Consider the following 27,814-nt stretch of genomic DNA (forward strand, 5'->3'; position numbering starts at 1 on the left):
AGTCCTGTTTGTTTCTGAGACACATCTTCTCTTTTACCCAGACTAGGCTGGACTAGAACTCAATCCTACTTCACTTCCCAACTACTGACAGAGGCATACACCACATGCCCAGCTAACTACTGAAGACTGTGTCGAACAAACACACCTGGAAACACACACACAGCCCGAAAAACACAAACACAGCAGACACAAACAGAAGGGCCCTTCACTGTTTGCGTACACTCGTGTGCACTAGGCCATTCGTTTGTAAAAACGCGCATGACACTCGTGCACGTGTGGATACGCCTGTCCCTGTATAGACTCGTGCGCGCTCGTACCACGGTGTTTTTACGAAAGAGGGCTTGAGCCGCCAAGCCGGTCTGGTTCGATGGATTCTTCTATGGAAGGGACTTAACCAAGGAGCCCTAGACGTGGGCGCAAAAGCAGGGAACGCCACCACTGTGTAGGGTAGCCATGCCCTTCCTCGCACTCAGGGCACCAGCACACACGCAGCCTGACGTCACTGCGCATTCGCAGTCGGTGGTGGTGGAGCCGCAGAGCATGCGCAGACACGGTGCACGGCTTCCCCGCCGACTAAGCACCGACCGCCCGGAAATCCGTGGAGGATCACCCAACGCTCGGCCTCTGATTCGTTCTGACCACTTCCACTTCCCGCCGTCGGCAAGCGTGTCCCCGTTGGACGTGCGCCAGCCCTGTTTTGTTTCCGGGGGAATCTTTTTCTGAAGAACGCTCACAACTTCCGGTGTTCCCGTCAGCCTTTGCTTGGCTAGTTGTATGAATTAATTAAAGGGTAGTCGGGATAAAATGGATAAATTTTTTTCTACCATTGAATAAGCGCTTAAATTATCAGGCAGCTAAATGAAAATTAAAAATTAGACGCACTTTCAACAGTCACGTCTTTGTGGAGGACAAATAAAAATCACCATTATCATAAAATGTTACAATAATTGAGCTATAAATAGGGTCGCTGGAATGCTTTAGGATTGTGTTGTATGAAAGGAGAGAAGGTTAGCACTCCCCTTGACAAGGATGGAAGAGGCCCTTGGGCCTAACAACACGCATACGGTTAAGGCATTGCCACCTACTTCGTGGCATCTAACCACTGTTTTTTCGTTTGTTTTATTTTTTGAGGCAGGGTTTCTCTGTGGCTTTGGAGGCTGTGCTGGAACTAGCACTTGTAGACCAGGCTGGTCTCGAACTCACAGAGAACCGCCTGCCTCTGCCTCCCGAGTGCTGGGATTAAATGGGTTTTTTTGTTTTGTTTTAATTAATTGTTATGTATATTACGTATACAATGTCCTACTTGCACATTTGCCTACATGCCAGCAGAGGGCACCAGATCTCATTACAGATGGTTGTGAGCCACCATGTGGTTGCTGAGAATTGAACTCAGGACCCCTGGAAGAGCAGTCAGTGCTCTCTCTTAACCTCTGAGCCCCTAACCACTTTTGGGGGGGGGTGTATGTGTTTTGTACATCCTATAGTCTTGCTCAAAATTTCTCTTCTGATCACCATCCCTGGCTCTCTGAACCGCGTATCTGTGCCCAGGGACAAGGGCAGACTGCATCACAGAGGTGGTTTCAGTCGGAAGCCTAGAAGGTTGCCAGCCTGGAAACTCCGCTTCCCATCTAGTAAGAGCTTTTTGCTCATTGCCTTCAGATATTGGGGTTTTCCAGATAGAATTCTCGCCCCCCACACCCTTTTGGTTTTTTAAGACAGTTGGTGGCGCACGCCTTTAACTAGGGATGCAGAGGTAGGCAGATCTCCGTGAGTTCGAGACCAACCTGGTCTCTACCTAGCGAGTTCCAGGGCAGGCTCCAAAACAATACAGAGAAACCCTGTCTCAAAACAACAACAACAACAAAAAAAAAAAAAAAAAAAAAAAAAGACAGGGTTTTTAAAGACAGAGTTTCTCTGTGAAACAGTCCTGGATGTCCTGAAACTCATGCTGTAGACCAGGCTGGCCTCGAACTCACAGAGATCTGCCTGCCTCTGCCTCCTGAGTGCTGGGATTAAAGGCGTGCGCCACCACCACCTGACCCTGATAGAATTCTTGCCCTTAATGCTCAAACAGCAAATAGCCCCCAAGTACTGCTTCAGGCATGGAGGTGGCTATCCCTGGGAGCTCTTGTGGGCTTTCCCAGAGCAGGCTGTACCAGAAGGTGGTAGTCATACGGGCTTCCTTAAATTGGCATCAAGCTTGCACGTGCTGTGTATTTAGTAACCACATACATGTATATATGTGTACTGCAATCTGTGCTGAGATGCATACCCATTCGTATCTGTGTATATGTATGGCCTGTGTGTGAACAAATGTTCACATATAATGTGTACACACAGAACAAAAGTTTGGGTTTTGTTTTTTGATTTTGTTTTTTCGAGACAGGGTTTCTCTGTATTGTCTTGGAGGCTGTCCTGGAACTCACTTTGTAGACTAGGCTGGCCTCGAACTCACACATATCTGCCTGCCTCTGCCTCCTGAGTGCTGGGATTAAAGGCGTGTGCCACCAACTCCTGGCCAGAACAAAAGTTTAAAGCATTAAGACAACTGAAAAATGGAATCACGCCGGGCGTTGTTTTCTTTCCTTATATGTTGCAACATCAATTAAGAGAATATCAATGATTATCACATATAAATTTAATATAGTAGGATGCCCCCCCAAAAAGACATTACTACTACTCTAAATTTATGTTTGTGGTTGTATGAGGGATAGTTATATCATGTTGGGTATAATGAGAGCTGGTTAAATACATAATGTGCTTGCAATTGTACGTGGGAGTTATGCTTAGGCGTTATGACCAGGTTATTGCTTTCATTTGGAAATCAATCATGACATAAGGCGACTGTGTGTGTGAAGATGACTAGGGATGGACTGTGATGGATATTCTTGGTTGTCAACTTGACTGTATCTGGAATGAACTAGAATCCAGATAGCAGGCACACTTGTAATCCAGACTTTGAGGCAGGGAGGCACAACTTTAACCCGGGCCACACCTTCTGCTGAAGTCTGCACTAAGGACGATGGAAGAAGGGTCTTTGCCTGCTTGCCCTTGTCAACACATCCATCCCTTTACTTGTGGGATGTTTGTACACTGTGTGAAGATGTTTGCTGTGATTGCTGTAATAAAAGGCAGGATTTCCAGGGAGAAAGGAAAAGAGAAATCAAGGTGCACAGGAGATACCAGGAGACAGAGGAAAGAGGTTCAGGATGGAAGAGGTAATGTCATGTGATTGTAGACTAATATAAATGGGTTAATTTAAGTTATAAGACCTAGTTAGGAACAAGTTCGAGCTATGGGTCAAGCTTTCATAATTAGTCCGTTTCATTATTTGGGAGTTGGCTGGTGGGACAGAAAGACCAATTCACTGTCACTGGAACCCACTTCCGGATTCTAGCATCTACACCCAACTTCATGGGACTGAGCAGCTACTAGATTCTTGAACTTTCCATTTATAACTAGCCATTGTTGGACTTCAGTTTATAAATCATTCCAATAAATGTTCATACATGTGTATACATATATACATTTATATGAGATACATTCCATTAGTTCTGTGACTCTAGAGAACCCTGACTAATACAGGCTGTTCTCCAGACTTGGTCTCACTATACAGCTCAGGCTGATCTTGAATACATGTATCGGGACTATAGGGTGACTTGCTGCAGACTTCCAACGGAATTCATTATCTAAATCCTTACCACATTCTTCATGCATTCCTAGCAACTTCCTTCTCTCAGAGATCTTTGGCACTCCTTAATAAGACATGCATTGCCTTGCCTGGTAAGAAATTCTTTTTTAAGACAGGGTTTCTGTGTGTAGCCTTGGTTGTCCTGGAACTTGCTCTGCAGACCAAACTGGCCTCAAACTCAGAGATCTGCCATGCTCTGCCTGGGATTAAAGATGCTTGCCGCAACCGCCACCACCACCACCTTGTTAAGAAATTCTTTTTTGGTTTTTTGAGACACGGTTTCTCTGTGGCTTTGGAGGCTGCCCTGGAACTAGCTCTTGTAGATCAGGCTGGTCTCGAACTCACAAAGATTCTCCTGCCTCTGCCTCCCGAGTGCTTGGATTAAAAGCGTGTGCCACCAACGCCCGACAAGAAATTCATATATAAGAGTCAGCAAAGTGGCTCAATGGATAACAGAACTTGCCACCAAGCCTGAAGAAGAGTCCTATCCCAGAACACATACGGTGGGAGGAGGGAACAACAGGCTGTCCTCTAACCTGGAACAACATATCTATGTATAAAAGAAGTTATAATGAGATAAAATTACAAGACATGAAAATCTTTATTTTCAAAAAGAGAATGTATTTTTACATAAATCTACAACAGAGTTCAACTGTAGAAAAAATAAACTATACTTGGGGATACTGTGCTCAGCATGGCAAGCAAGCTCCCTCTCTGAGGAGGGGGCCCACACACCAGGCCACAGCTGGAAGGACCTCAACACCCCTCCAGAAACCCCACAGCAACATGCCCACAACGCTGACCAGAACCCAGGCACATCAATCCAAAAGATGCCAGGGGCCCCAGAACCCACATGTCAGTGACAAGCCACCCTCTCTAACCCCGTGTGCACACCAAAGGAGGGGACAGGAGTCTACAGGAGGTACCTTTTCCAACCCCTTTTAGAATTCTTATCTTGCCTGATGGAGTGGCCAACACATGGCTGTAAGGACCACAGGCTGAGGACAGGCCCTCAACGAAGAGAGCCCAGCCACATAGACCTCGATGACCTGGCTTCATATGGATCTGTTGACTAAGCAGGCTGCAGCAGCGAGAGCAAGCCCAGAACCTCTCCGCAGCCTTCTGCAGTCCCTGCCTGTGCAGAAGCCTCACCCACCCATCTGGACTGGAAACACCCAGAGAACTTCTGCATTCTGTTCCAAGTCAGGCCACCCTGGGTATGGCCAGCAGTTGTGAAAATGCTGTGCAGCTCTGAGTCTGGCCATCGCCTCTTCCCAGGTCTGGTCATGCAGAAGCCAGGACACCAGAGGATCCATTTGAGGCAGGGGCTAAGAGAGGCTGGTGGGTTTAGAGGTCAAGGCAGGACACTGTACCTGCTGGGACAAGCACCATATTGAACCCCTCCCTCCTGCACAGGTGACCCTGAGCCTCACAAAGAACGGAGAGGACCAGAACCTCCCTACATAATGCTTGTCCAAGATTTCCACTCTTTTTCAACTGAGTCTTCCTCTCCAAACACTCAGTGCCCACAGCAGCCACTGGGAAAGAAGAGGCATAGCAAGGATCCATCTTCCCAGAGACCTTTCCAACCCCTGCTCTGGGGGGGAGCTTTCTAAAAACCAGGTGAGGATGAGCTCCTGCCAGAGCTCAGGGCCACAGAGGATTCAAGTCCACCTTTATTACAGTGTATGTAGCTTACTGAGTGACACCAGTGAGACAAGGGACATTGTGCAACCACTGAGAGGTCAGTGTTAATCTATGAACTCCAAAAATACAAAGGGACTTAACACGGATACAACTTACAACCTTTCTATGTTTCCAGAAAGTCCTGGAAACACACTGGGTACTATTACAGGCAGGGAACATGAACAAGCAGGCCAAGGCTGAGGCAGGGAACGGGAGTGGGGCTGCAGGTCCTGCTCCAGTGTGTGCACTGGGCAATACAATACCAAAATGATACAGAACAATTACTGGGGAAAATGATGAGTTGAACTCACTCTCGTAATAAAAAATTAAAAATTTGCTGCCTCTGAGCACAGACCAGGAACTTCCCCAGGCAGGGACAGAATTGGCAAGAAATGTCACAGTGGCTATCAAGACTCGGGAGTGTGCACTCCCCTGACCCGACATCTTCAGAGAAGAGGTGCACCAGTCCTGTCACCCAGCCTGGCCTCACACCTCTGCCCCACGTGTGTTTCTTGCCAATCTGGGCGGCTTCCTGAAGTCTCTTGTGGAGCCAGGACTTAGCAGTCACTCTTCCACAGTTTGATTGTTTTGTCATTCTCTAGCGCTGCTGAGGCAATGATGTTCTCTGTCGGGTGACAAGCCGTGGAAATCACAACATCTGAAAGAGAGTTAGTCAGGTGCTACTCCAGGATAAGCAGCGGCAGCACATGCCTGGCTGGCCTCAGGAGCACAGGGAGCACCACGGGGGTTGGGGGGAGTGCTCAGAATGCCAGCAACAGTAACAAGCACCGCAGCGTGTGCTGGGCAGAGGAAACTTGGTGGGAGTCCAGCAGGGTCCTCAGCCCTCCTTACTGGTCCCAGAGCTGACTACTCCCACTGCCTCCTACCACCCAACATAACCTTCATGATATTGCTCTCCCTGGGATGGGATGGGCAGGGATACTGGCATTAATGAGATGGCATGTGAAGTCCACTAACTCTGCCTGTTCCCTGGGTGCTCAGGAATACAGCAACTGTAACCAAGCCACTCCCAGATGAAGGCAACTGCTGTCAGAGCCAGATGTTAGACTTGTTCAAGGCTGAGCTCTGCCTGGGAGATGGAAAGCTAGAACCCTAAAGGGACTGGAGCCTCCAGGAAACGAAGCTCACCAGGAAGGTTAGACACTTCCCACATTCACTTTTGGATCCCATTGCCAGCAGCTATCCAGGCCCAAGATGCTTGGTTTCCAGGGAGGAAAACAAGCTATACTCCAAGGAGGCCTGGGTCTAATCAACACCTATAACCAACCAGGCCCAGAACCCAAGACAAGAAAGAGCCCTTGATGATGCTTCCTCTCAGGCCTGCAGGGCTGGGATGGCAGAGTAACAACATCTGCCTGTGTGCCCCTAAATCACAAAGACAACCAAGCACTTGGAGGACTGAGAGGCTCCCCTGGGTGGCTCCACCCACCCGTATGGCCCATCTCCAAATGACTGCCTACCTGTGTGACCCTGCAACTTCTGCACAATCTCCTTGGTCTGCAGATTCCAAATATACACCAGGTTATCTTCAGAACCAGACACGATCCACTGCAGTAGCACAGCAGGCAGCCAGTGAGGATAGGCAAGACACCAGGAAGTTATGTGCTGAGTCAGTAGCCATAGGCAAGCTGCCTGGTACCACTCTAAACCCTCATTCCCCCAACCTGCGGACATGGCAAATGCCTCCCATGCCACCCCTCAGCGAGTCTAAGTTTCTATCCAGTCACCACAGTTCCATCCAGAGGGCATGTATGGATTTGTTCCATAGGTTTAGGAAAGCTTCACAAAGACATGAAATGAAGCCACCTGTGGTGGGTGGCCTCTCAGAAGAGAGCTGGCAAGGTGACAGCAGCTCTGTGGAAGACTCACCTTCCCACCTGTCACGGAGAAGTTGGCAAATATGCAGTATTTCTCGTTCTTGTGGCCAGTGTATGTCTTCAGGCACTGAAAAGGTGGGCGTGCATTGTTAGCATCTGTGGTTCTCTTTCATTCCGGAGGATTCCAAGTTCTGGGCACACACATCTGACCAGTGCCTAAACATATTCTGAATATTCTAGACACATACTGGGCAAAGGCCACAGGAAGACTAACCATTCATAAAACACCACATCTTTAAAGGGAGTTGTTCCAAACTTGCTTATCAAAAGACTTAGTCTCTCCTGCTTCAAGTCCTGGATCTGCTGCACCACCCTTCAACCTGTTACCTGGGGCTGGCACGCAGAAGGTCAGGCCAGCTGCGTGCCTGAAGCTCACCTTCCCCTTGCTGTAGTCCCAGAGCTTCAGCGTGCTGAAAGAGAGAGTGGGAGTGAGGGGCAGCCCATTTTTGGCCACACCCCGCCTCTGATGCCACCACTTCCCAACAACCATGGATGTCAGCATAGAGGATCCTCAGTTCATCCATTAGGCTCAGCCACTCTAAGGCACACAGGAGCAAACACAAGGACCCTTGTACTTGTAGTTCAGAGACAGACTGAAGAAAAGAGGTTGTTGGCTGTCTTTGCAAAACCAGGGGTTAGTCACAAACAGAATGTGGAAAACCACACTGGCTCCAGAAACATCCAGAACAAACTTCCCAGGAAGCATCGTCCGCTCACTCGTCCTTGGGACAGAGGTGCATGCTGATCATTGGGAGAAGTGGTAGGCTAACCAGGATAATGCCCATCAGGCAGCAGGGGTGAGCAGGCAAGGTTCCTTTAAGACCTTGTACAGTGTGCCAGCTTACATGAGCACCTAGAAGGGGGTCAGCATGTATGACAGTGAGATCCTGATACATGAAGGTGCTCAGAGCCTGAGAACTGGCTTAAAGACAGCCTAGCATGTGTGAGGCCATGGGCTCCAGCCTCGCACTGAAAGCAAACAAACAAAAGTCAAGGAGCTCAGAGGCCCAAGAAGGCCTTCAGAGACCACCTGTCCTGCCTCACCTCTGCGTAAAAAATCTTTCTCATATTAGAACTATCTGGAGTGGACAACCTTTCTTCAGCTCCTCAGTCCATAGTCCAGGGCCAAGCACTAATGCCCAAATGTAAACCACCTTAACTAGGCTACTGGAAGAGAGGAACCCCACCCATGAAGGCTGTGTCCAAAGCACTCACTTGTCCAAAGTTGCGGCCAGGATATATTTGCCATTTGGAGAGAACTTCACAAAGGACACTGGAGGATTATCATCATCTGCACAGAACAAAGACAAGATGACTCTTGGCAGAGAAGAGAGGCAGGACAGCTCCCTGTCACCCATGCAGGAGGACATGTGTGAGGCCCCTGCCACCTATACTATTACCACTATTCCCTAAGGCCTCCAAGAGCCTGACATTCTATCTCCCATCACCTTCCCTGCCATTCATGTTCTTAAGTCTTCACCCCTGTGCTCTGCTAATATGAGGCTTCACCACATGTGAAAGGAGGCCCAAAGCTCCCCAGCAGAGCTGAACAATTGATCCCCCTGGAGAAAGCTGCCTAGCCTAGGGCAGTCCTGTGGACATATTCCCATTCTGCAGTCAAGCAAGCCCTCCTTTCGTGATGGCCACGCCTCTGCCTGCTGACGTTAGCCTCAGCATTCAGTGAGGGCAGTGGGGAGGCTGCAGCCCTGCTGAAGAGCCAGGCCTCCTAGAAACTGCCCACGTAAAAGCTATTTTCCAGGGCACAATGATGCTATATACTCTTTCACAGTGGGCCCTTGGAGGTCTGCCCCTCTCCTGGGTGAGAAAGCTGTGTCCTGGGGTGGACCTGCCTGGTCAGCCAAGGAATCACACCAGGTCCTAAGGTGTGCATACAAAGACTAGTGCATCCTGACACACTCATTACCACCAGAGGTTCGCAGGGGGCTCTGTTCCGTGGGACTGATCACATACACTGAAAGGGACACGACAGTGAGGCCAGTTGAGGCCACAAAGGGCCATTCAGGATCAGTTGACATAGAACAGTACCTGTGCTCCTTCTCCAGGCCACATCTGAAACAGATCCCTGGAGAAATATCACTGACCTGTGCTGAGCAAGCCTTAATGACAATCTTAAATTTCTAGCCAAGTGGTGGTAGCCCAAACCTTTAATCCCAGCACTGGGGAGGCAGAGGCAGGTGGATCTGAGTTTGAGGCCAGCCTAATCTATAGAATGAGTTTCAAGACAGCCAGGGCTACAAAGAAAAAAACAAACAAACAAAAAAACAGAGAAATCCCATCTCGAAAAATAAAAACAAACAACAACAACAACAAAATTGTCCTAAAATGCCAAACCTTCCAAAAGAAAATCAGTTTTCACCCTGAAGAGACACGGGGAAGAGAAAGAGACCTTGGGCCAACTAAGCCTGCTTACCTCAGTCTAAGGCTTCCTACCCATTGCCTGCCCAGATTTAAATCCTGGTCCTGCAACCTGGCTGTCCACCACAGACCAAAGTTTAGCCAACAACTGGTATTAAACAAAGCACTCTACAAGTTTTAACCCCAGAGCTGTTAATACACGGGGAGGTAATAACTAGTCTTACTGCCATGCTTTATTGATACTCATAGGGGGAAACCTGCCCTTTTCTGGATGGAGACTGAAGAGGAGATTGGGGGGTGGGGAATGGGAGAGAGGGCCTGGGAGGAGAGGATAGGAGGGGGCTGCAAAATAAATGAATAATAATAAAAAACAGACAGACAAAAACTACGCAGGACTGATGAGCCGGCTCATGCACTTGCTGCACAGGCCTGACAACCTGAGTTCAGAACCCAAAGTAGAAGACATCTAACCCTGAAAACTGTCCTCTGGCCTCCTCATGTGTGCCATGGCACAGACACACACACACACAGTACACACACACACACAGTACACACATACTTTGCATGTATGTACTAGGGGGTGGGGCGGACACACAATACTTTTTTTTTTTTGAGGCAAGGTTTCTCTGTATTGTTTTGGAGGCTTTCCTGGAACTCGATTTGTAGACCAGGATGGCCTTGAACTCACAGAGATCCGCCTGCCTCTGCCTCCCGAGTGCTGGGATTAAAGGCACGCGCCACCAACGCCCAGCCACAATACTTTTTTTTAAAGCACAGAATTTGCTGGGCATAGTATTGCATACTTTAATCCCAACACTCCAGAAGTATGTCGATCTCTATTGAGTTTGAGACCAGCTTGGTCTACAAAGCAAGCTCCAGGGCAGCCAGAGCTACACAATTGAGACCCTGTCACAAAACCAAGCAAACAAAACACAACAACCCACAGCCCCACAAAACCAAACAGAATTTGACTGTTTCTGAGGACAACTACTGAACTTAAGTGAGTGTTGTAACTCTAGCATTTCCCACCCTGTGTCAACCTCCTTGAGCTGCTTATGATGGCTGCACCTCAACTGGATGCATACCTGCCTACTGCACACCATTCCAACAGTGTAGTTAGGCAGTCGCTTCTTGGCATCTGTAACATCCACACACCCAGTATTTTAAACCACCTTAAGATTTAAAGCACAGGAGTGCACAAGTCACATGCAAATGCTGCATCATCTCAAATAAGGGACCTGAGCATCTGAGGACTTTGTGTTCCATGGAAGGTCCCTCTCCCACATATGCTGAGGGATGACTGGGCTTGCTATGCAGCTTTCCAGCTAGCTGACATCTGTACCTAACATGCTACCCTGTGAACTGAGGACAACATCCCTGTCCACAGGGTAGCAGATGGTTTACAAGGTGGCAACACAAGCATTATGTATGTGTTGCAGTAGCTGCTGCATGACTTAGTGCCAGAGAGGACCTGGTAGAGAGGACTGGGAGTGGCATCTGTGACTGCTCTGAGAAATCAAGAAGCCCCAAGGGTGGCTCCGCACAGCAAGAAAAGCATAAAAGTCATTGGTCATTATTTCAGAGCGAACTGTGTCCCCAAACTGGTGAAGCCCATCTAGAGCTACAGCAACTGGCTGTTTTGGAGAGAACATTACACATGTGATGGTAGTAGTAGGGTGTGTTAAATGTGAGCATGTCATTAAGCAGTTGAGCACAGAGAAACACAAGTGTGTACATGACATCTGCAGGTCAGAGAAATGTCAGAAGTCACCCTGCCCATGCTTGCTGCCTGGCCACCTTAACTCCAATTGTGAATGAGTTCCTGTCTTCTCTGCCAATTCAGGCACTATCCTAGTAATCTGCCAGGCCACAATGGCCACACTAGTTATCATACTAGCTCAGGGAGGTAGCAACTCACCACATCAGCCTATCTACCCCCAAAGCCTGTCTGGCAAAAAAATGGTATCTTGTGAATAATTTCGACAATAGATACTTAGTTTTACTTTCAGTAAGTGTGCCGTTTATCGTTACAGCGTCATTTGGAGCTACACCAGTCCTTCACATTGCTAACCTAAATAAAGTTCTGAACTCCAATTGGGTCAAGTAACACGCTTCCAACACTCCAGCCACCTACCTGAGAGCTAAAATCTGTCCTACTCCTGACACTCTGCCCAGCCTGTAGCACCCCAGTAGGTGAGCATGTCTCCCCAACTCCACAGAGGAAGGGGCCAGAGACAGGCTGAAGGTGATGAGCACAGGTGGAGAGTGTAGGGCCCCAAAGAGCTACATTATTCAACCATGTAAAACACCCCAAGGACCCCATCTGAGCATGAGAGACAACAGGATACTAAGGGTTCCATGGGAAGGAAGGAGGGGTGGATACACCATGAGTCCTCCAGAGTCAAGGAAGCCCGGGACAGAAGGGAAAGGTGAGTTCTTGAAAACAGACACTCTGTAAGGACCACCAGGCCATGGCAGGCCTGGGAAAGCCTGCCCTATCCTCCTCCACCCACCCTTACAACCCTCCCCAGACAGAACCGAGCACTCACCAATGAGCGTCTTCAGACACTGGCCAGAGGCAGTGTCCCAGATGCGGCTGTCAAATAAAAACACGATATGTAAGAAAGCTGATTGCTGGTAAGTGCTATCACCAATCCCACTAAGCTCTGGAAAGGCACTTCTCAGAGTTCCCGTAGCACCGCACTGCACCACAGCTTAACAATTACTCTCTGAGACTGAGTAAAAACTATGTGTGCACACATGGGCAGGCTTTACCTGTCCCAGGATTGTCTCCCAACCTGGCATAAAGGAAACCTGATCTCCAGGAAGGATTACACAGAGAAACCCTGTCTCCAAAAAGAAAAGCCACAAAAAAAGAAAGAAAGAAAGAAAGAAAGAAAGAAAGAAAGAAGAAGCCAGGCAGTGGTGGTATACACTTTTAATTCTAGCATTTGGGTAGCCCAGAGGCAAAGGCAGGAGGATTTTTGAGAATCTGAGGCCAGCCTGGTCTATAGAGCTACATAGAAGAAAACACAAAACAAAAAGCCCTGTCTTAAACCAAAACCAAAGAAAGATACCTGTCCTCTCTATATTCTCCTAATTTAAGGGCCACCAATGGCTGGTGTGTCCCACAGAGGGCTGAGTGTTACAAATAAAGTCTGTAGCATTTCCTGGATATCCCTGTAGATGTATGACAAGGAATGTATTCAGAGATCACCATCAGAGAGGCTTTGAGATGGTTCTTTGAGACAATCCACAGACTTCCTCAGCTGACTCCCAGAAGCAGGGACTCTGGCTCTTTGCTAGGCTTCTTCCCAATCAGACCCCCATGCTCTCACTGCATCTGAAACTTTACCCAGGCCAGGCCCCATATCCCACCCCCAAGGTGAGGCAATCAGGTCCTCCTTCCCCAACACCAGCCTTTCCACATCTGAGGGTTTCCACTACTGGGCCAAGCTGGTCTGATCGAGAAGCATGAGCCCCTCTCTGCTCAATCTTCTGAGCACACGCCCAGTAACACTTCTCTGCAGGCTCTATTTTATTTTTGATCCTCATATCTAGATGACAGACATAAGCTGCCATGACTGGACTCCTTCATGGATTTTTCTTTTCTTTTTTGGTAAAGACTTATTTATTATGTATACAGTGTTCTGTCTGTATACCTGCAGACCAGAAGAGGGCACCAGATTTCATTATGGATGGTTATGAGGCACTGTGTGATTGCTGGGAATTGAACTCAGGACCTCTGGAAGAGCTGGCAGTGCTCTTAACCTCTGAGCCATCTCTCCAGCTGCTCACAATCCCACCCCACCCCCTCAGACAGTTTCATTATCATTACTGTAGCTCTAGCTAGCTGGCCTTGAACTCACAAAGATCTGCCTTCTCAGTGCTGGGATTAAAGATCAAAGACATGTACCACCTGCTGATCTCTTTTAAATCTACTTTTGTACAATAGCAAAAACACCCTAAGGGGCTGAAACCCAACTACCTACTGGCACACAAGCTCAAGAGTGACTGATGGTGACTTCTGACTCCATTCTGAACTCCCCAGTGTGTGCTCAGGTAGTCATTCTCCATGGTTCCTTCCCTCTCCCATGAAAGCATCCATCATCTACCTGGTTAATACCAGGTTTTTGGTTTTTTTTTGGGGGGGGCAATCACCTTAAACCCTGGCGAATGCTTATTTCTACACCTCAGACAGCATGGCTGAGGTTCCAGAGGCTGGGCAAAGCAGCTGACTCTGAGGATCCTGGTCTGTCACTTACTGGCTGAGAGACAACTGGCATGTATTTATGTTTACCTACACTTCCAAGCGACAAGTGGGGATGGCAGGAATTTGATGCAGCAAGGGAAGAAGGACCACATGGGTGGCTTTTTAGTTGTTTTTATTTGAGTGCCTGCATTTGAGTTCCAGAGCTACAAAGTAAGACCCTGTCTCTAATAAGCTTATGAATTAATCACTTCCTCCAGCTCTCTTAGGTGGCCGCCTCCAGGGTCCACTTAGGAAGAGGGCCAAGTGCAGTGCACTGCTAGTGCTCCGTCCTCTGTGAGCTCAGGGCACCCACCTCCCTACTGCGCATCTTTACTTTTGGTCATAAGTTTTAGCTCTTTACCTACCAAACACGCCTTACATAACTGGTTCTCATTTCTTTGCACCCCACTTTTTTCTGTCTTCCTCTCTGACAGGGTCTCACCATGCAGCCCTGGCTATCTTCAAATCCTGAACTGTGCCAGCTTCTGCTCCCAGAGTGCTGGGATGAGGGTGTGTTCCATCACCTCTTAACTTCTCTCCCTCCTTCCTGACAACTTCTTAAATAAACTGTTTCTAACTCTTTGGAAAGTTTCTTAAAGCCAAGACTGCACATGGCATGAAGGTTCTAGGTCACTGTCTAACACCACAGTCTGGTCAACATACTTGGGTGCCAGGAGGGCAGGATATGTGGGGGTGCAGGGGCTCTGTGCCCCCAGACTTCTCTCCAGCATCTTTGCCACATGGTATTATTCTTTGTGGCAAACAGAAGAATGGTCTCAAATGGATTATGGCTTTTACTTCGGCCACTAGTGACAAGCACAGGGCACAGGGGGGTGTCTTTGTGCTATAGCACACCTAGGTGACCACAGCCCCAAATGCTGTTACCACCTGGGCAGTCAGGTGCACCCTGCCAGACAATAGCCAGGGTTCAGTCATTCATCTCCAGCCCCATGAAGGGGCTGTGTTGTGTGCTGGTTGCAGACCGGTTTCTAGGGCTCCAGCCAACCCATTCTCACAGACCTGTGGTTCTCCTGTTACCATCTCTCCAACATCCCACGCTCTGGACTCATTCTGGAAAATTCAAGTTTCAAGTGTACTTCTACCAGAGGTCTCTTGGTGGCCATCTGCCTATGACAGTGACAGCACAGTAACACACGACAGACTGGAACTACTGAAACAAGCTTTAATGGACTTCTCTTTCTTTTGAAAGAACTGCCTTTTTGCTAAAGTTTGTGCCACCCCCAAAGAGAAAGAAAATGTTTAGTTCACATCACTCAATACTCTGTATGTGGTCAGTAAAACAAATAATATTGCCAAGAAGCTTCGCTAAGTCCCAACCCAGCCCTGTTCAAAGTGGCAAAGCTCTGGCTGAGCAACTGCACGGCTTGGTTCTACATGCAGCATCAAACTGTAAGTAGAATTTAAGTCATCTCTGTTAGGTCTAGATTTTACTCTGCCTTTTGGTTACTTCTGCTTGAGGCACAGAAGTTTCTAGTTCCTTTGGTTCACTCTAGGTCACTCTGCCCTGTCCTATCCTTCAGATCAATTCTTGCTTGGGACTTTGCTGCACAGATGTCAGTCACCTGCCCTGCTCAAACACTTCATTTCAGGAATCTTTGATGTTAGGTATATTTAAATGCATCCAAGTTCTTTTTTACCTCAAAGCCAATGATGGCCTTTAGTGAGGGTATCCAGCCAGCCCATCACCCCTGCCATACACCAACACAGTGCTCCACTCACCCCAGCACTGTTCTCAATCAGCCTCTATTTCTGCTCAACACAGAACATCAACAGTTACGATCTCCAAGCTTAAAGTACACTTTACTCCTAAGCCTGCCTCTTGTGACCTACACTCTCCCTTGTCTTCTAAAGAACGCTGATCACTTCTGCCCAGCAGTCAGGTCTACAGCGCCCTCCACTGCTGGAAGCTCTGTACGCGCCTCTAGCTTCTCCTCTCTTCCACACAATGGGATCTGCCCAGAATTCATGGGATCTGTAGACAGTGCCACTCACTCACTTACCACAAGGATTCAACCCCTTTACTGTCTCTCTACAATTTTGAAATGGCACACTCAGGGGCCTGCAAAGAGCTCACAGCTTTCACTCTGCCCTGGATGGTCTGGTCTCAGTCCCCATCTCTGCCACCTCCTTTATGGATTTTCATCCACTTAACTATGAGCCACACACTAGCAACAACCTGCAGCCAGAGGACACAGGCTTATGGAAAGTGAGGCATGCGTCCCCTCTTTTTGCTGCTTCTCAGAGCTGGAACAGCAGCACAGCAGGCCATAAACATTTGTTCACTACATGACGGAGACTCTCACTTACCAGAGGCCATCATAGCTACTGGAAACGATCAACGATCCATCGCGGTTAAAATGAACCTACAAATTAAAGGAGGAAAACAGGCTGACTTCCTAATCAGTAGCATGTGGTTCTGGATCCCAGTGGCATCCTGACCACAGAACTCACCACACACCTTCCCTTTTGGCACCCAACAAGGCCAATACAACTGAGGAAAAAAATAAAACAAAAACCTTTTCCCCATCAGCAAAAAGTCAGGAGATTCATTCAGCTTTCTGGAATGGTCCACACGTACTCTGATGCTCACTCATAAAGCCTGAGTCTCTGACACCTATATCACTGCCACTCCAGATGCTCAGTGGGATAAACCAGTCACGAAACTCAGGCCATTATGCAAATTTCACTACGAGCCCCTGGTGTCCTTGGGTGAACTCCAGGCCCTTTTGTAACTGACTTCAGTGCATTTGGTTTTGTTGTGAGACAGGATCTTGTGTGGCTGTAGTTGACCCTGAATTCATTATGTAGCTGTAGCTTTTGTCCCCTAATTTTCTGTCCTCTGCCAAAGTGCTGGGATTACAGGCATATAATACCATGCCCATGCTTATGCAATAGCAGTGTTAGAACCCAAGAACTAGTGCAGGTTGTGTAAACACTCTACCAACTGGACTACATCTCCAGCCCTGCTTAAATCTTAATACCAGGAGTTGAGTCCATCTCCAGAATTTCTATAACTTTCACTGAGTCTTTGGCAGATGTGTCCAAAGACAAACTTTTTACAGATGAACTCTCAATGCATGGTATGGTGACAAGCTTAAGAAATGGTCCTACCTCAGCTTCCTAAGGCCTAGGTTCACAGGCATTTACAAAAACTTACAAGCAACCTTCAGATTCCAGGGACTCTTGCCATCAGGAACATGATGGACCAAGCTGGACTCAACATGCACTGGAGCCACAAGGGTCACTTTCTGCTGTTGACAAGTACATGCCTGATGCTGAACAGCCACTCAACCATAACTGCCAGCCACTTACAGTTCCTTCCTTAATTCAAGACAATCCAACTACTGGCATTAACCCCTATCTTTAATACCCAAGACAATTTTCTTTTAAATATTTATTTTTTACATCTACACATAGAGCCTACATGTCAGAAGAGGACAGCATCAGAGCTCATTACAGATGGCTGTGAGCCACCATGTGGTTGCTGGGAATTGAACTCAGGACCTCTGGAAGAGTAGCCAGTGTTCTTAACCACTGAGCCATCTCTCCAGCCCCGCCCCCCCCCCCCCACAAGACAAATTCTTATTAAGACATTATGGGGTAAGGGCAAGGCGTTGGTGGCGCACCCTTTAATCCCAGCACTCGGGAGGTAGGGGCAGGTGGATCTCTGTGAGTTCGAAGCCAGCCTGGTCTACAGAGCGAGTTCCAGGACAGCCTCCAAAAGAATACAGAGAAACCCTGTCTCGAAAAAAAAAGACATTATGGCGTAAGGAGTCAATATGGACCCTGACTTTTGATAACACTAATGTACAGATAGCACCCTGGAGAAGCAAGTTAGCAAACTCACACGGTACCCAGACCTACCCTGGAAAATTAACTGGACTCTCTGCCGGAGAGTCACAGCAAATAATTAAGGATCCCAAAAATACAGTGATAACTCGCAGGCCAAGGATGTAGCTAGTAAGAGAGTATAGTTAAGGCTGGGCCTATAGGTGAACTCTTTGCCCCTTAGTTAAGTCTCCAGTCCCAGGTCATCAGCACAAGTACCCTGTGAATGTGCAAAGCTGTGCCAACAGACCCCCCCTCTTTGACAGAAGTGCTAATAAAGCTTTCTTTGAGGGCCCCCAGACAAGTTTTGGCCCTAAGTAGGTCCCACCAATACAGATGTACAATGGATACCTAGAGGCTTTTCTGAACCAGACAGCAGTTAGGCAGTCCCACTATCACTTGAAAGCAAAACAAAACATGAGGAAGGGTTGGTATTTAAAGCTGAAGACCAGGGCTGGGTATGGTGGCTTACACCTTTAATCTCAGCACCAGGAAGGCAGAGGCTAGCAGCTATCTGTGGGTTTGAGCTCAGGCTGCTCTACACAGCAAGATCCAGCCCAGGACAAGCTATATACTGAGACCCTGTCTCTAAATTAATTAACTAATTTTTTTAAAGGGTGAGGAGGGTGGTACTGCAGAGATGGCTCAGTAGACAAAAACATTTGCTGCTCTATTAGAAGACTCAGGTTTGGTTCAGCATAGCCACATGTCAATTCATGACCACCTTAACTCCAGTTCAGAGGATCCGATGCTGACACATGCTTCTTCTGCCACCAGGCAGCTATGAAAGATCCTGGTTCTACTGACACAGAAACCTTTGAGCCCTTGCTTTCTTGGGGGCTGGAGAGTAAGCCCAGCGGCTCAAGAATCCTAGGGGGAATGCTCTACAATGGAGCTTTTGTCTCTCTGTTGCACAGGTTGGCACCTAAATGAGCCATTTCTATAATTGGCACAATTTGGGCTGGGAATACAGCTCAACGGTAGAACATTTGCCTAGTGTGCACCAGTCCTGGGTTCAAAAAAAAATTTTTGAGACAGAATTTCTCTGTGTAGCTTTGGAGCCTGTCCTGGAACTCACTCTGTAGACCAGGCTGGCTTCAAACTCAGAGATCCACTTGCCTCTGCCTCCTGAGTGCTGAGATTAAAGGTGTGAGCCACCACCGCCCAGTTCAGGAAAAAAACAAAAAACAATCTGGTGTGATGGCATACACCTATAATCCCAGCCTTCTGAAGATGGAGGCAGGAGAGTCATAAGGATAAGGTCATCCTCAGAAAACATACATGAGACCAGCTCAGGGGGAAAAAGGGATAATCAATAATAATGACATGTACAGTTTGACACTTGCCTCTTGTTTTGACCAGAACAGCAGCTGACTAAAACAAGGACAGACACTATGCGCTACGAGATCAGAGGGCCCTGGCATCAACAGCTCACCGAAGTTTTATGCCACCTGTGCTGGTTGGTTTTTGTCAACATGACACAAACCTAGACATATCTGGAAAGAGGAAATCTTAATTGAAAACATGCCTCCATTAAGACTGGCCTGTAGAAAGTCTGCAGGGTGTTTTCTTGATCGATGGCCTTAAGTATGAGCGATGCCACCTTTAGGCAGGTGACCCTGGCTTGTATAAAAACAAATGACTAAGCCATAAGAGCAATGTTCCTCCATGGCCTCTGCTCCAGTTCCTATATCCAGGTTCCTGCCCTAACTTCCTCCAATGATGGGGCTGATATGAAGTAGAAGACGAAACCCACCCCAGGCAGGGACGGAGCACACCTTTAGTTCCAGCCCCCACAGGCAAAGTGTGGTGGTTTGAATGGAAATGGCCCCCACAGGCTCTCATAGAAAGTGGCACTATTGGGAGGTGTGGCCTCGTTAGAGGAAGTGTGCTACTGGGGGTGGACTCTGAGGTTTCAAATGTTCAAGCCAAGCCTAGTGTCACTCTCTTCCAGCTGCCTGCCCATCCAGATAGAGTTCTCTGCTCCCTCTCAAGCACAGCCGCCTGCATGCTGCCATCCTTCCTGCCATGATGACAAACTTCTCAACTGTCAGCCAGCCCCAACTAAATGCTTTCCTTATAAGAGTTGATTTGGTCATGGTGCTTCTTCACAGCAGCCAAAACCCTAACTAAAACAGAGGCAGATAGACCTCTATGAGTTCAAGGCCAGTCTAGTCTACATAGTGAGTTCTAGGACAGCCAGGGCCACATAGAGAAACTCTGCCTCAAAAAAAAAAAAAAAAAACACAACAAAATAAAAACAACTTTAATCCCAGCACTAGGGAAGCAGAAGCAGGAGGATCTCTATGAGTTTGAGGCTAGCCTGGTCTTTAAAGAGAGTTCTAAGACAGCCTCAAAAGCCACAGAGAAACCCTGTCTCGGAAAACAAAAACACAAAAAACAAAAAAATATATAAAAAGGAAATAATCTTTTCTTCCCCCTGTACTGGCTAGCTTTATGTCAACTTGACACAAGCTAGAATCGGAGAGGAAGGGAGCCTCAATTGAGAAAATGCCACCATAACACTGAGCTGTAGGCAAGTTTGTAGGGCATTTTCTCAATTGGTGACTGATGGGGAGTGATACCATTCCCGGGCTGGTGGTCCTGGGTTCTCTAAGAAAGCAGGCTGTGCAAGTCACAAAAAGCAAGCCAGTAAAGCAGCACTCACTCTTTAATGCCCACTGCATGGCTCCCTGTTGTCTAAACGCACTCCTTCAGAACTGACCACCCTCATCCTGTGAAAATTCATTCTAGAACACCCCCCTTGAAAATCCCCGTCATCTACCTCCCAGCCCACAAAAGTTCCCCAGGTGCTCCCTGCTGTACCCCACCTACCCACATAGCACACAGAGCCAAGAGATGCCTTGGCCTCTGGTCATGTGGCTGCTGCACTTGAGCGAGTAAGTTCACCCACGCAGAGGACTTACAGCGGATACTGGGTCCGAATGGGCAGGCAAAGTCTTGAGGCACTTCCCTGTCTTCACATCCCATATCCGCACGCTTTCATCAAACTAAAGATGAGACAGGACGTTAAAGTACTTCATAGGAACACAGAAGCAGCAACAGTGGGGTCCCTGAGACCCAAACCCTGCCCCACCCTGCCTAACCCCACACCGAGCACCAATGTGTGACACCGCACACATCGCCCCCGAAGAAGAGACCCACTCACTTACAGACCCTGAGACGATGAGGTTGGACTGGGGGTTGAAGTTGCAGCAGAAGACATAGTTACTGTGGCCCTTCAGGGTCTTCAGACACTTTCCCTAGAGCACAGCACACCAAGCTCTGTGATTCTCAGGGGCTATATTCCCAGACACAAATCCTGAACTTCCCTGCACATGTGAAGACCTCCCCAGGACCAGCCACCCACATATTCAACTCATCTCAACTACAGGTACTCCCTGGGAAGATCACTGTCACTTACAGAACTCACGTCCCATATCTTCAAAGTTTTATCATCAGAGGCAGACACAAGGAGGTTGGAATCTGATGACCAGGCTACATCAGATATCCCCTAGGGAAAGAAAAAACAGTTGGTTATCACCTTGTGGATCAGAACCCCAAAGACCAGTAAAAGACCAGTTCTACCTATCTATGCACCATGACCTCCCTCAGGAAATCTGGCCAGTGTTAGCACAAGACATCTAGCCCAGAACAAAAGGTCACAACTCTCAGCTCTGCCAGGTTTCCTAGACTCATTCGCCTATGGAGGCTTAAAATGCTTGCACCAAAAATATAAGGTAGTCAGCCAGGTGTGGTAGTGCAAACCTAATTCTGAGGCAGAATGACTGCAGTTCCAGACCAGCCTGGACTACATAGTAAGACCCTGAGACCATCAACATTAAAGAGACGCCTGACAAGCCAGAAGGCCAAGACAGACAGATCTCCGAGTTCAAGGTCAGCCTGGTCTATAGAGTAAGCTCCAGGACAGACAGGGCAACCAACCATCTGGCTCAACAGCCAGTGCACCTCACAGGAAACCTACCAGCTTGTGACCAGATATGGTTTTCTCAAACTTCCCGTCATATGCTCCCCATATTTTAATGAGTTTATCAGCAGCTGAAAGAAAAGGAGCTGGAGTTAGACGAGGTTGTAGCTGTTCCCCTAAAATCCAGGGCCTAGGTTACTCAGTGAAGTAAGTGTAAACACAGGGGCCACTGCACCCCACCCCCCCACACCACTTCACTGTGGCAGCGGCATATGAACAGTCAATTACATGAACGCACACAAACCTATGGGGGCAGTAAGAAGTAACAGTCAGTGCCCCCTACCAACCACCCTTCCTCAGCTGAAGCTCAGACAGCCTTTCCTCTCCAGCCAAGGAACTAAGGATACTCACATGAACTTGCCAGCCACTCCCCATTGGGGCTGAACTTCACAGAGGACACAGCTTTCGTGTGGCCAGCCAGGGTGAACTTCAGAGCATAGTTTGGCTTAACAGGTGTGGGCTGTGGAAGAACGTACAAATAAGCCAGAGGCAACTACCACCACCCCATCAACTCACTTGATGCCCAAATTATTAGCTGGTTCCCAACTCATACACCAGAACTCACTACCTCCTTATCTGACGTCACACCTCAAACTGCCAGTGTGAGCCTATCACTCTCTTCAAAGCCCCTACTTCCTCTGGAGTCCCCACCTCAGCACACCAACGATTTGTCATTTTTTTTAGTCAACTAGGATGGTGCATATCTTTAAATTAATCCCAGCACATGAGTGGGAGAGGGAGTAGGCAGAGGCAGACTTATCTACATGAGTTCAAGACTAGCCTGGTCTGCATGTTGTGTTCCTCACCAGCCAGGACTACAGGAAGACTCTGCCTCAAAACAAACTGTACTTTTTGTTAAAGGCCACCCCCACTGCCTTAGGTCTGATGGCACCTAGCATTTAGCTCTGTGTGACCATTGCTATGTGGTCAGAAACTCACACTGCCAGCAAACCTCACTGGGCAGAGCAGCCTGGACTAATGAAATAACATCCCCTAGAATCTCTCCAGCCTGTCTGCCACAGTGGTCCCTGTGGGACATACCTTGCTCTGTGTGGCTGATGAGGAAGGGGTAGGCTGTGCTCTTGCAGCCTCTGTCTCTGGCTTCTTCTCCTCCGTGGCCATGGCTCTGATGCCCACCGGGCAGGACACCGTGAAGGGGGGAGTCACAGTGGAAGAGGCTGTCAGCTAAAGCGTACTCTACAGTATGGGGCCTATAAACAAATCCTCTCTTTAAAAAAGGTTACTGGGAGGGGACTGAATGCTGTTCCAGAGGACCTGAGTCTGCTTTCCACTTGTTGTAAAACCATCCCTTAAGTACAGGTCAGAGAATCTGACGCCCTCTTCTGGGCTCTGTAGGGACTACATGCATGTGGTATGCAGACATACAAACAGGCAAAAGACAAAACAAAAACACACATAAAATGAATTTGAACAGGTATGGTGTCACATGTCTTTAATTCCGGCACTTGGGAGGCAGAGGTAGGTGGATCTCTGAGTTTGAGGCCAGAATGGTCTACAGAGTTCTAAGACAGACAGGGCTACACAGAGAAACCCTATCTCAAAACAACAACAGGTTGTTAGGGCTGAGGTAATAACTCAGAGAGAGAGCATTCACCTAACATGCCTAAGACCACCCTCCCCCCAAGTATAAAAGGAAAAAGGGAAAAACATGACCACTATATTGAACCCTACAGCTAATAAACTGCTCCAAGCTGGGGATCCTGTCACCCTGTCCCAGGGCTGAAGCTTCAATGTTCTGTGTGATGACCTGCTCTTGACCTCTTTGTGAGCTTAAGAAAAACTTGACCCTCAAGAAGGCTTCCCACTGCAGTACTAGATGTGTACAGGCATGTGAGCTTTGCTTCAAAGAGCCTTAGACACAGCTTTTAATAAAAAGGCTTTCTGACAGAAACTGATAGGCCAAGTGCCAAGAGGTAGACCTGTGCAGAAGTTTGGGAGCTTACCCTCAAATGCACCAAGGAATTTGATCATGAAAACACAGGCATTACGAACCCAGTGGACACCACCTATCAGCTGCTCCCTGTGATCTCACGGGCTGCAGGTGCAAAGCTGACTTCTAGAGTAAGAGCTTACAGAGTTCAAGGACTCAGTGCACACAGTACTACAAAAGAGCTACAAGAGTAAACCAGAGTGGTCGCTGACTCCACAGGTTCCTGCTGCAAACTAGACGCATGCTACAGTGCAAAGGAAAGTAGTTATTCTGGTCATCTTGACAGCACTCAGCCTGAAATGTGTGCATCGCAGTAATAGGTCCATCACCTGGTTACACCACACAAAAGCACACCACATGACTGGAAAATGAGGTAGTAGTCCTCAAAGGTGAGCTACTAAGGCATGCCTGCAAATGTCCCTGGTCATGGATTCTTTAGCCATCAATGCAAGGAGGAAGCATGATGTAAATCTATCTAGCTTTAAGATTAAACCTGAAACCTCACAGACCCCATGTAACACTAAGACAAATGAAGGAAGGACACACACACACACACACACACACACACACACACACACACCATGTCTAGTCTTCAGTCCTAGAGGAGTAACAGTTACAACGCCCACCACACACGGCACAGGTGCAGCTAAGCTGTTTTACCTGCAGCCAGTTCCATCAAGGTCATATCCTGCTGTAGTTCAAGCCCAGATGCAAGGATTGGAGGAGAGTAGGTCCCATCGGTTTCTCCAGGGAACAAAGCTCTGGTGCCCAGGGAATGTCAGCTGCTTGGTGTTTTTAGCTTATTGGAGGCAGGGTCTAGTTATGTACCTGGTATTCAAAAGCCTCCTGTTTTAGCTTCTGGGTACAGTAGGTGTAACAGGCATATATTCACCACCAGGCCTGACCAGGAGCTTATTCGTGTTTTTCGAGACAGGGTTTCTCTGTGTAGCTTTGGAGCCTGTCCTGGAAATCACTCTGTAAACCAGGCTGGCCTTGAACTCAGAGAGACCCACCTGTCTCTGCCTCTTGAGTGCTGGGATTAAAGGCATGTGTCACAACCGCCTGGCAAGGCAGGTTATTAATGCAAATTTGGCCATATCATGGATTCCTATAGCCACAGCTTCTGTTGCCCATACAGGTAGCAGGAGGAGCTGAGGATGCTGAGGTAACAAAAAGGGCTAGAAAGTCTCTTTCGCAAAGCCTAGCAGATCTCCCTAGCCCAGTGAAAGGACAGGGCAACAGTGTAAGGCAGGTCTCTTGGGTGGGAAGGCTCTGGGAACTAATGAGCTTCTTTTAGCTTACAAGGAGATTCACCTTGCAGTGGGAGGATGACCTTGCAGACAAGTGTGCACCAGCACACTCCCCACCCCGGAATACCCCGTGGACAGCATCTTTCTTCTAGATGCCAAATATTAACATATGAAAGCATCACGCTTTAGCCCACATTTGGGAACCCCTAAGATCAAGATACGCCTGGTGTACAGAGCAAGTTCCAGAACCTACACAGAGAAACCCTGTCTTGAGGAAAGGGAGGGGGACCCCACCAACTTTAGCTAGTCTGCCTCACTACATTCTGGAGGCTGGAGGCTCAGGAGTTCAAAGTAGCTAAAAAGAGACGCCAGCATCTACAAGAAATCACCGATTTCCTATTTCACGGGGCGGAGTCCTAGACAGAGTGTCCAGGTGTGCAGGTTTTAAGCCCACAGAAAAGCAGGATTGGGGAGGGCAGTTCTGAGAGGGAGGTGTGTTAGACAGAACGGTTTGGGGCTGGCATCCACAGCCCACAAAGGAAGTAGTCAACTGACAGTCACAACCAACCTGATACCACAGTGAGCCTGAAGGGCAGCAGTCACTACTCTCTCCAATCCAGTGCAGATTCCTGGGTGCCACCCCACACACTGAGTGCACAAGTGTGGAGAGACAGAGTGTTTCAGTCACTCAGGTGACTGCGGTTGGCCAACCCAACAAAGAGCTTCATCAACCCGTCCCCTCCGGGTTCCTGGATACCTTGGTCCTAGCAGCCTTGGCTTCCCACCACTGTGTGTTCGCCTGCCTGCTTGACCCAGACAATGCCTACGAATCCCTTGACTAGAGTTGGGCCTAGTCAGGTAGAAACTTGCACTGGAAGTCAGGTGAAGACTGTGCTGGCAAACGGCAACCTAAGACGGGCGCCAAGTGGCCAAGGAAACCTGGGAGACGCTGGCTGGGTGAAAGACCGTGAATCCCGCCCCCAAGGACACCAGCCCGAGGTGGGCTTCGAGGAGCTCGCACCACTAAGGGTCTAGGGGCGCAGCGGGGAGGGGTGGGCCATGACGACCACAAGGGGCGGTGGGGTCGGGGCGCGGCCGCACAGGCGGCGCCGGGCCCGGCCCGAGGCCCATGGAACACGTGCGGCGCTGAGGATCCCGGAGCCCACTATCCCTCGTGGCCGCCGCCCGCCTCGCGCCCAAAGGGCCGGGTCACCCTCTTACCTGCCGGGGCCGCGGCGGCGGGGCCGGACGCTCTGGCGTCGCGTCGGCTGGCCCTGCGCGCGAGAGCAGACGAGCTCCTGAACTAGGCGGCAGCGGCGCGGTAGGCGGGCGGGAGTGCGCGTGCGCGAGGGGGCGGGGCAACGGGCGGCGACGAGGGTCAGAAAAATTAGAGGAGGAGGAGTGCCTTAAAGGGGCCGTCTGCGGCTCTCGCTTCCTGCTTGACAGCTGGGATCCATTGGCTGCCGACCCGCGGTGTCTGCAGTGAAGCATGGGACAGAATGTGCTTTTGTGATTCTCCTGTTGTCCCATGCTGTGTCGCCAAGCTGATGGTTACAGCTTGGCTGGCCTGGCCTGTGCCTGCGCTGGGGTCTTAGGAACCCTCTCGGTGCCACGGGTGGAGGTCCACGAGGTCCGGAAGTTCCGGAGCTCCTGCGGCTTCCCCAGCCTACCGCGGGGCAGGAGCTTCCTGCCGCTGCAAGCCACATCTCAAGTTGGACACACTTGCGTCTCCTCTGAGCTAGGCGACAAGGAGACTGTGCTATGCAGCCCCATACTCAGGAAAAGTTTCTAAAACTACCACCGCAAGACCCGGCCGTGATGGCGCACGCCTTTATCCCAGCACTCCCAGGCAGAGGCAGGCGGATCAATGTGAGACCAACCTGGTCTACAAGAGCTAATTCCAGGACAGGCTCCAAAGCTACACAGAGAAACCCTGTCTCGAAAAACCAAAAGAAAAAAAGAAAGATGAAAAGCAAATGTCCCTCCAGGTCTTCTCGCTATGCATTCATCTGAAACCACTGCATCATTCAGTCGCTCCTTAGCTTGGGTGCCCAGAGCTCACATTCCAGGCAACTGCAATATCCACTACAATCCAGTTCCCATATGGCCCAGAAGCTCTTGTTTGTTTGTTTTTGTTTTTCGAGACAGGGTTTCTCTGTATTGTTTTGGAAGCTGTCCTGGAACTCGCTCTGTAGACCAGGCTGGCCTCGAACTCACAGAGATCCGCCTGCCTCTGCCTCCCGAATGTCGGGATTAAGGACGTGCGCCATCAACGCCCGGCCCCAGAAGCTAATTTTTTAAATCCTTTTATTTATTTGTTTGTTTATTTATTATGAATACAACCCCCTGCCTCCATGCCTTCACGCCAGAAGAGGGCACCAGAACTCATTATGGATGGTTGTGAGCCATCATGTGGTTGCTGGGAATTGAACTCAGGACCTCTGGAAGAGCAGTCAGTGCTCTTAGCCTCTGAGCCATCTCTCCAGCCCCCCAGAAGCTAATTTTAAAGGCTCTGTTTTCACCGTAATTCTCATTTTCACAAGACAGCTCCAGACAGGCAGGATGCCTTGAATTAAGCAAAGTATTCACAGCCCTCTCTCCTGTAGGCCACCTCTACTCCTGTCACTAATGGAGGAAAGACCCAGAGAGGACACAGGGACCTAAAGACAGGCTGCACCTTCACTTTACTGTCTAACACATGGTCTTAGAATCTTGGAGGTGGCCATGGCCTGTGCCGCCTCTTATCTCCCAATGCGGGAGTATCAAATACAACATAGGAACATAGGGACTGAGCCTTTGGAGCTGAGACTGTGTGTTGTTCCCATAGCTATAGGAGTGAGAGAAGACTAGTAATTGGCCTAGAATCCCCTTCC

General features: G+C 48.8%; 1 protein-coding gene and 1 non-coding gene across 7 annotated transcripts; one reads left to right on the forward strand and one right to left on the reverse strand.

Moving 5' to 3' along the window:
- Window positions 1–985: 985 nt before the first annotated feature.
- On the forward strand, window positions 986–1,111 carry LOC121140608. Its single transcript, XR_005877532.1, has one exon. It is a non-coding gene; the product is annotated as a U6atac minor spliceosomal RNA (small nuclear RNA).
- A 3,162-nt stretch (window positions 1,112–4,273) lies between these two features.
- On the reverse strand, window positions 4,274–26,276 carry Wdr5 (WD repeat domain 5). 6 transcript variants are annotated; one of them, XM_040745151.1, is made up of 15 exons: window positions 26,163–26,269; window positions 25,510–25,589; window positions 22,782–22,866; window positions 22,092–22,200; window positions 21,738–21,811; window positions 21,177–21,266; window positions 20,926–21,015; window positions 20,680–20,763; window positions 16,232–16,287; window positions 12,201–12,247; window positions 8,491–8,566; window positions 7,652–7,685; window positions 7,268–7,342; window positions 6,859–6,946; window positions 4,274–6,035 (listed from the first exon to the last, which is right to left on the reverse strand). In XM_040745151.1, exons 3-15 carry the CDS (start codon window positions 22,860–22,862, stop codon window positions 5,935–5,937), a joined length of 1,005 nt encoding a protein of 334 aa, XP_040601085.1. In that variant the 5' UTR covers window positions 22,863–22,866; window positions 25,510–25,589; window positions 26,163–26,269; the 3' UTR covers window positions 4,274–5,934. The 6 variants fall into 6 exon arrangements, with proteins under 6 accessions (XP_040601085.1, XP_012980191.1, XP_005085462.1 ...); XM_013124737.3 differs by lacking the exon at window positions 25,510–25,589 and having other exon boundaries at window positions 26,163–26,276; XM_005085405.4 differs by lacking the exon at window positions 25,510–25,589 and having other exon boundaries at window positions 22,782–22,951; window positions 26,163–26,271.
- Between the last annotated feature and the right edge of the window lie 1,538 nt (window positions 26,277–27,814).

This window comes from Mesocricetus auratus, unplaced genomic scaffold, assembly GCF_017639785.1.
Source record: "Mesocricetus auratus isolate SY011 unplaced genomic scaffold, BCM_Maur_2.0 Super-Scaffold_100004, whole genome shotgun sequence".
NCBI lineage: Eukaryota > Metazoa > Chordata > Mammalia > Rodentia > Cricetidae > Mesocricetus > Mesocricetus auratus.